This window comes from Vespa mandarinia, chromosome 23, assembly GCF_050613455.1.
Source record: "Vespa mandarinia isolate Hongniang chromosome 23, ASM5061345v1, whole genome shotgun sequence".
NCBI classification, from domain to species: Eukaryota; Metazoa; Arthropoda; class Insecta; order Hymenoptera; family Vespidae; genus Vespa; species Vespa mandarinia.
In genome coordinates this window covers 526894-536288 of record NC_140832.1, presented here as the reverse complement: position 1 = coordinate 536288, position 9395 = coordinate 526894, and the positions used below count along the sequence as shown (strand labels likewise).

The 9395-nt window shown below is 32.3% G+C and overlaps 1 protein-coding gene across 8 annotated transcripts; it reads right to left on the bottom strand.

Moving 5' to 3' along the window:
- Positions 1-146: 146 nt before the first annotated feature.
- On the bottom strand, positions 147-8069 carry LOC118450031 (clavesin-2). 8 transcript variants are annotated; one of them, XM_035885373.2, is made up of 6 exons: positions 7881-8069; positions 3118-3323; positions 2541-2745; positions 2151-2274; positions 1836-2048; positions 147-1591 (listed from the first exon to the last, which is right to left on the bottom strand). In XM_035885373.2, the coding sequence occupies exons 2-6, from the start codon at positions 3272-3274 to the stop codon at positions 875-877; spliced, it is 1416 nt and encodes a 471-aa protein (XP_035741266.1). In that variant the 5' UTR covers positions 3275-3323; positions 7881-8069; the 3' UTR covers positions 147-874. The 8 variants fall into 8 exon arrangements, with proteins under 8 accessions (XP_035741266.1, XP_035741261.1, XP_035741265.1 ...); XM_035885368.2 differs by having other exon boundaries at positions 7747-7886; XM_035885372.2 differs by lacking the exon at positions 7881-8069 and adding an exon at positions 5578-5601.
- Between the last annotated feature and the right edge of the window lie 1326 nt (positions 8070-9395).

Genomic DNA, 9395 nt, shown 5'->3' with positions numbered 1-9395 from the left:
ACAGGAAATTGTATTGTACAAAGTAAAAAGAAAACAAACGTTTATTTTATTCGAAAATATATTTTCATTTTTATCATAACAAATACAATGTTTAAATGAAATTTTTCATGTTTTTAAGAGAATATATTCTTAATAAATACATGATGTATTTGAAGTTCTGCGATCGAGTGTTTGTGGAATAAATAATTTATTACATATTTACAAGTACAACGAATACAATTTCTGGAGAATACCTTGACGTATAATTTTTAATAATTTTAGAAAGAGCTTACCATACGTCCATATAAAGTAGATAATATATTTAAAAATATTTAAACGCATGGGGTCTATGTATTTGATCTAAATTTATAGCAATTTAAATAAGCAATAAAAATTTTATTAATAGAATACAGGAACTTCATAAAAACGGTATCAGCTTCAATTTGGCTATAAATTGTTCAACGTAGCCTCATACAAGCATGCATAAAAGCATATATATGTGTTACATATATCAGTCCTTGTCGTACGAGTAAATATTTATGATATGTTTTTAACAAATTTTCATTATTTCTTTTCTAATATAAAAATTATATTTTAGGAAGCTACGATATTATACTGGTCCACAATAAAAAAAAGAACAAGGATCACCTATTAGAAAGTATATAAGTACGTGTAATACATTACAAAGAAAAAAAAATACTTTCACTTTCATCACAGAAGTTCATTAACAACTGTATCGTCAAAGTATCGACAAATGTACTTGGCGTTATTTCTTTCCAATTATACCGTGTGTCACTTAAAAATCTTACATACAAAACTAATTGTATAATATTTATCTAGAATCTTTATCGCATACTTCGAGGAAATATTTAGTATCGACATAAAGAGATCACTTTTACGTAATGAGATTCATTTCCTCCGTTGGCGTATGACTTTTACCAGTTCTAATGAGTACCTTTTCCGATCTATTTTCTAATGAATTGTCTTTGCTATCTTCACTGTCGGGCCTACTAGATATCATTTCAAATTCATTCGAATTCGTTTCAGATTGTAACTCGAGTAATGCCAAATCGTCGACTTCTCTTAAATGATCCATTCTATTATCCAAACCATTAGTTTTAACTTCATTACCATTATTACTTTCAGAAACTTCTATTAAACGAGTTCTATCTTTTTGTTCTTCTATCTTGTTCGCATTTTTCGAATCAAAAGAACTAACTGTAGTTCTAATCAAACTTAGCTCCACGCTTTTCCCATCTCCATTATTTCGATAGGATTTACCAAAACTCTTGAAACTTTCTTTTTCGTGTTTGTGTCCTTCGAAAACTGGTTCATTTCTTTTGTAATTTTCAACGTTCTTTGATTCCACGACTTTGTCATCGTCAGCAAAGTTTGTCAGTCTTTCAGAAGCATTCTCATTTCTTTCATCTTGTAATTGTTCCTTTTCCTTTTTCAAAGCTGCCAATTCAGCTTCCTTCATTGCTGAATGAATGACTGGCTCGGCCCAAAGACCAGGATTAAAGGATGGCCCAGTGCCCCCTAATTCGGCAGGTAGAATATCCGTTGGGAGATGCTCGTGGAGAGTACTAAGATTATTTCCATGCAGATAAATCTAAAATAATAATACTATATTAATCATAGAAAATGTTTTAAAATTTTTACACAACGTTGAAATAAATTTAAAATAAATTTAAATTAAAAACTTGGATAGCATCTAAATTAAATTATAAATAACATATTATTAAAATTTATGACATTATATCAGCTCACGCAATATTAATCATTCAATGAGTCGGATATCATTTAAAACGAACAATGTTTCAGGAAGTTATACTAAAGAATAACTCGAAACTCACCTTATTACGAGTCTTTTCATCCAGAAAAGGTTTAACAAGAGCCAAAGTAGCTTGAACGTATAAAGGAGCCGAAAGGAAGTGTATAGCCTTGAATCTGGCCGGAAATCGACCACGAAGCGCAGCTATCAAGTTTCGAAGAGCTGCTGCACCTAATGCACCGCCTTGCCGCAGAGAAAATCCACTCCAATCTACCACAGCAACGAAACCGGATTGCTGTAAGAATCAAATAAAAGCTAAATGTAGTTGAATCTTCCGGGTAAGTTACATAGGGATTATGATGTTTTAATCGAGAATCTTCTTTCTTAGCGAACAAACCTGATTTCTTGGATCTTGAATTAGAATTTCAAGGACTAAAAAGATAGCTCGTTGAACTGATAATGCTGGCACTGCAATAGGATCCCATTGTGAAGCTAGGATTACTAAAACACACCTGCCTTTCCTAAAAAAACGTTATCTTTAGATTATGATATTCTTATCTAGATTAACATATTCTTATGTATTTTATCGTTCAACATGTTAAATGCCATACCTCGATTTTTTACAAATCAATACACTCCTCATTATCATAATTATTACAGTATACTTTATTTTATTAGCCTTTCAAGCATCACTGATTAGATCTCAAATTAAAAATCCTTCATGGCATTCAATGTGTTAAACGATAAACTTTAACGAATCGGATCGATTTAAATCTCTCGATCTTACCTGTCGCGAGCAGGTAAAACACCGGGTATACCAGCACGTAAAGCTCGTTGCAAGGCAGGATCACGAGCAGTAAGATTACCGAAAATATCCTGTCGATGAGCTATCTGAGCTTGATAAGCAGCTATCAGAGCAGCTGCTTGCTCGGCCCGATACTTCCGTGCGAGCAGGAAGCGCGTAATATATTCGTCCGTGCAATGTTTCAAGTCTAGGACAAGCCAATAATGATGGTAGACACATACATATATATGTACATATATATATATATATATATATGTATATATATATATATATATGTATATATATAAAGAGGAAAAAAAATTAAAAAGGGACGGGGTCATTGTTATGCTCAAGGCGAAACGGGAAGCAGTTTGAATACGGACGCGGAATTATATCGGACAGGAAGGCACGAACGAGACTTCACCGGAAATTCGAGGCTTTTCAAGCAAACTACTAACTCCTCTTACAAAACATATCAATTTTACATATATATATATATATATGCAATTGTATATATGTATGTATGTATATATGTATATATGAAATTGAAGAGAGTAAGGGTATATAAAAATCGTCTTACCCACATCCGGCATCTCTCGGAGAATTGCTCGGACCGATTTAATGGCCAGCTTTTTGTCTCGCTTGTCCAACTTCGCATCTTCTTGGTAAATACTCCGAGAAAGTGACGTACTTGTGTGACCACTCGGATCCCACATATATTCGCAATACTCCGACATCTTTGAAATCTTTTAATTCCTCTTTTCTTCGATGAAAGACGAGGAAGATCTTAAAAATAAAATTAATTCGATTTTTACACGTTCAACTTTTGCAATATCAGTCGTTTACTATCTCTTGCTTCTTGAGCCATCGTGGTACTCGTAATACGAACTTCGAGTCTACCGATCGAATTACGCTGTCTTAAGCTGATCGTGACACTCTTTGCCAACCAAGTATGTTTTATAAAAAATTCTTGGTAAATCTTGACACGAAAGATCAATGTCTATAGACGCGCCCATAAACAAATAAACTATGACAAATCGCGATTTATCATTTTACTTTTTTTTTTTTTTTTTTTTTTTTTTTTTTTTTTTTTACGAACACAAAAAGTAAAAGAGCACATTTGTAGGATCTTCGAATAAAGTAAGGAAATACAAAGAATCTTAAGGAAATTATTCACCGATTAATCATAACTGTTTTATTCATATCTTAGTTAAATAAAAGAGGAATACTCATTTTATCAACTTAAATACTTCGATCCAAAGATAGAATAAATCATGTAATTTTGTATCATTCTTTTGAAAGGTACAAAATTTACGATGATTCATACGAACCAAGGACAATGATCTTAAGTATTTATCGATTAAAAAAGAATCTTATTCGAAGGATACAGGATCGATAGATTGATCGAAGTAGATTAGTGAACACTGCTCTTCCAGCTTTCTAAGAATGAGTCATCGCCAAAGAAGGCGAATCACCTCGACATCGAAAACTCCTTTCGATAGACAATTCCTTAATCAATTACGATCATCGAAAGTCTTTTCTAATCCGTTGATTACGACATTCATATACACATGAACATTTCGTGATCGAATGTAAGATCTTACGAAACTGTCCGTGTCATTACCGCGACAGAATTTTTTTTTTTTCTTTCCAATAATTATGGATTTGTAAGATCATAAAAAAACATACAAAAAATTCCTCAGAATTATAATTTATAATATATTAATCATATTTATATTTCGATCGAATGAATATATCAATCCAAAAATGAATTGCATAATTCATAAAAATTTAAACACGCACCAAGGTTAGCTTAATCATTCATAGTATTTACTAAATTCTTTGAGGCTAATTATTAATCGAAACGCTTATCGTACCTCACAACCTTTTCTCTCTTTCACTTTCTACTTCTGAAGAGATTATAAAACCCAAGGATAATTGTAGAAAAGAAAGCAAAAAAAAAGGGAGAGAGATCACAGAAAGGATCTCTGAGATCGAACGCGCAAAGGTAAGCTCGATCGGCGACTGACAGGTCGCCGATAAAGTCGCATGCTAGTGGCCGTTCAGAGCGGAGTTATAGAGTGTAGCTCTTGTGAAATATGAAAGAGCAGGATAAAGAGAGAGAGAGAGAAAGAAAGAGAAAGAGAGAGAGAAAGAGAGAGAGAGAGAGAGATGTATATATATATATATACCAAGGAGAAGGACTCAGTTGAGTTGTGAGAGATAGAAGAAGACAAGAGAAGCCGGTTACCTGTAAGAGTGAGGGACATCGACCAAGAGAGACAGAAGAGGACAGGACAAGCCGGTTAGCAATGAACGTGCGAAAGAGAGAGACATGGAAGAAGAGGAAAAGAGGAGAGGGAAGAATGGAGGCTGACTCACCAGCTTTCTGCTCGTTGCGCCGCTATTGTGAACCCGTTCTCCGAAAAATTCAAGCGTTCATCGCTTTGGTACATTGGCGTCGAGAGAAAGAGAGAGCCAGTAGTAATACGTTTGTATATAATTTCATAACGTGGACAGGTGTAGAAAAATTATGAGGAAAGAATATCTGGATTACAAGAAAAATAAGAGAAAAGAGATCGATCGAGAACGATCGTCGAATCGACAAAAATTTCTTTTCTATCTTCTTGTGTATTTCTACAACACATATCCGCACACATACATAAAACTTTGATCATTTTACAAAGGACGAAAAAATATTTGAAAACTTTTCTCGATGAAATTCCATATCACTTAGACACGTACAAAATATTTTCTTTATTATAAACGTTCATAATTATTCTTGTTATGACAAAAGTCTCGAATAAATGTAACAAAGAAAATTAACGGAACAGATGGTACATATTCGATACGTACCATCGTACATAAATGCAAAACATTGTGCTTCGTGCAAACAACGAAGAAAACATATCACCAGAACAATAAACGTTTTGAAAAAAAGGAGAAAAAGAGAGAAAAAGAGAGAGAGAGAGAGAGACAGAGAGTGGGGGAAAAAGAGAGATATATTTGCGAATGTATGCAATCGTCACGTCTTACTGACTATTCGACTGGAGTACGTGCAATCGAGTCAAAGAAGCACGGTATACTACGCGCGTAGCACATAATTAATAGATAATTGTCTTGTTTTTCTTTTTTTTTTTTTTTCTTTTTTTTTTTTAACTAGTTACGATTAGTAATCTGGAAGGACAACGAAGAAAATAGCGTAACATACTGATTAATCGTACGTGAAGATAAGACAACTATTAGTTGCGTTGTCATACTTCTATATATATATATATATATTTATATATATATATATATATATATATATATATATATGCACTTAATTATACAAGTACGGTGAATTCGAAATATCGCTTATAACTGTTTTATAGCTAGTTTATAAAAGTCATATCAAAAATATATGGATGCATATAAATTTAAAATTATGGTAATCGATGTTTCGAATTTTTGAATTCAGTCGTGAGACGTGATAACCTATCGTTTTCTAATGAATATTACTATGGAATCGAGATTTGCACTTTTCCAATACTTCAAGGACGAGCCTCGATGATATCGAATGAGAACGTTCGAATCGATGCAAATCGATGCGAACGTTCTCCTCAAGAATATCTATAGAAAATATCGATTCTAATACGATCAAGATAAAAATGTTCATATGTTTGTTTCGAATAGAAACGTCTAAACGAAGTTGAGTTTTTCTTTCCTTCTTTATTTTGTACTATACTTTTTTAAAAGGTGTATATGCTTCGATAAGTATTATTCGTGTACAAGTTGTGGAAGCGAAACAAACCGTAACGTAGACCATCGAGGACGTTACGTAATATGACGCTAGAGAACTGGTAAAACGAATTGAAAAAATAACTAAACGATGTTTAATTTTCTTCTTCTATAATCCAGAATATTCGATTAATCGTACAAATATTGAATTAGCTAATTGTCTCAAACACATAAGATTTTCAAACCACTGATTGAATCAAAAGTGATTATTCTTTTTTGTGACTTATCAAATTAATTTTTCTTTCTTAAATTGCAGAAATACAGGCCTAAAAACTTTTGGTCCATTAATCTGTATTGATATCATTAATAAAAATAAGTAATTGGAGAATTATTTTTCTTTACATATGTAAACGACGAAACAAGACTCGAATTAGTATATTTATTAGGGGGACCGGAAAGTAATGTTGCTTTCTTAAATTAAATTCAAACGAATAAATTTTTAACAAGTTTTTATTTTTAATCACAATCAAATATTGACATGCGAAAAAACGACATTACTTTCCGGTCCCCCTAATATTTATCCATAATAACAATATACTTATCTTGAAATTTCATTCTATTTATAAAGAATAGTGTTTTATCAAATAAAAATAGTCAACTGTTTGAGTTCAAATTTATTTCAACGTTTCCATGAGAAGAAGTCGAAACTATTATCAATTTATTAAAGCTCATCCTTTGTTGAGCTTAAATAACTTGGGGCAAGTTTATCGATTCTCTATCTTTCTCTCTCTCTCTCTCTCCCTCCCTCCCCCTCCCTCCCTCCCTCTCTCTCTCTTTCTCTCTCTCTCTCTCTCTCTCTCTTTTTTTCTCTCTCTCTCCGTTTCGATTGAATTAGAGATGATACAATTAACATAACGTGAAGCTCACAGCGATATGCTACGTTTTTTATTGGCCAATGACAATAACACCGTTTAATTGCATTAAAAAACAAAAAAAAAGAGAGAAAGAGAGAGACAGAGAGAAATTTACAACCAAATTGACAAGTGGACGTTAAAAATAAATTATACTTTTTTTTATTTTTTATACAAAAGAAAATATTGAAGTAAAAACTTTGATGCTAATTTCAAAAACGTCATTTAAATCGGTTTTGATGGCAACTTATTACACGTGATCTCAGAAATGCGGCAAAAATAAATCAAATAAATTAGTAAATTTAAATGTTATTCAAATATCTTATCTTATCGTATTTTATTATTATAGTGTTGAATATTGTTCATCTAAACATATTCAGAAACTGTGTATCGGAAGTATTGGAAAAAAGAAGTATATCATTATGTACAGCAAATTGACAGCAACTGAAAAAACCTATTTACTTTTTGTATTGAAAACAAAAACGCGAAAGATAAAGTATTCGTTCATTTTCAAAGACAATGATATATTTGAAATAAGAAATTAAAAGAACTTTTTTTTAAAAATAGGCAAAAGATACCTTTTTCTAATATCGACGTACGTGCAATTGCAAGTTTTGAGTATTAAAACAAAATTTCATTTAACGATCCTACACGATAATTATTATATTATTTTTTTCTCACAATTTTCGATAAATTATTTTCAATCCCGTACCTAAAACACACAGAATCACTTTGTTTCAATTAGCACGAAGAAACAGTGTATTTCTTAGGATATCCTTTTGATTTTTGTTGGTGGAAGAAGACGATTTTTTTCGAATTGGCTCGAATTAACTCGAGCCGGCTTGTCGAGGAAACCGTCCGGCGCGAAACTGACGGTTCGAAACCGTCAGCCCGGTAACCGACCTCCGACCATGAAAGAAGGCGCCACTCTATGGATTCCCCGAACGACCATTAGAATAGACGGTTGGTAACGATGACTGTAACTTGAGAAAGTAGTGCCCTGTTCTTTCATCCCGTTAACACAATATTTTATTCCTAATATTTTGAATTGTACTGAGTAAAGGAACATTTTCCAAACATAAATCTTCCTTTACCCTTCAGCTAAACTATTAAGGAAAAGCCACGTGGCTTTCCAAACCAATCATACTTGTAATCGTGTCTTATAAAAGATAGAGAATCGACTACTCTTGTATTTTCTAGTTCACAATGCGTCCTTGTCCACGTAAATCATTGTTGGCTCGTTAACCGGTCAGGCAAGGTACATTGCACCGAAGATATAAATCATAAACTGGTAGTACAGTCAGCCATATTGTGTCACTGCATGTGCCTCATGATCTATACCAGACCGGATATTTGCTTCGATTATGATTACCGAAGCGAAACAGTAATAATCATTCTCCTCGATCATCTTGAAGTAATGATCGATGATTCTTAATGATCGTAGAGCTCCCTCCCGCCCTTTCTCTCTATCTCTCATCATAACGTTCATTGTTAAAAAGAAATAAAAATACTTTTTGATGAGTCACGAAAAGAGCATCGAAAAGGGTACGAACATTATTCAAGAGTATAAATTAAGAGCCATTTACGATCTACATATGTAATCGAGTATGTGCTCGAATAGAATCAAGAAGTGTTGAAGCTGTGCGTCGAATGTTCCTTGGGTGTTATTACGTTGAAATTTAGAAATCATCTAAATGCAATTGCATCAACTATGTCGCAATAAGTATAAACTAATTTTGTATTTTTTTTTATCAAATTTATTATTATTTATTTGAACGGCTTGGAATTGTTATATTTACGAAAGCAAAACAAATTTCGACTTAAGACAATTATTAGTAAACAGTTACCCGTAATTATTTACATTGTGGTAATAGCTAATATTTGATATAAAATTTAACGATTAACTCGTATAGAGTGAATTTTTATCGACGAAATTAATCTAGCCAACTAAAAAGAATTATCCTTGTTAAATTATGCTTTTAATTATAAAAATTGTCTAAATCAAATTCATTAAAGCGATACTTCAATTACAATTCCTGTCAGAGATTATCATATTAAATGGAAATATTTCGAAAGATATATATTACTTACATTCGCTAATTGGTATTTGAACCAATCACTTGTACTAACACTTAGATGAAATCGATTAAAAAGAAAAGTCTAAAAATATGTAATAAATACTTTTACGAATTAGATTGCATTCAAAATATTTCCGAGACAAAATAAT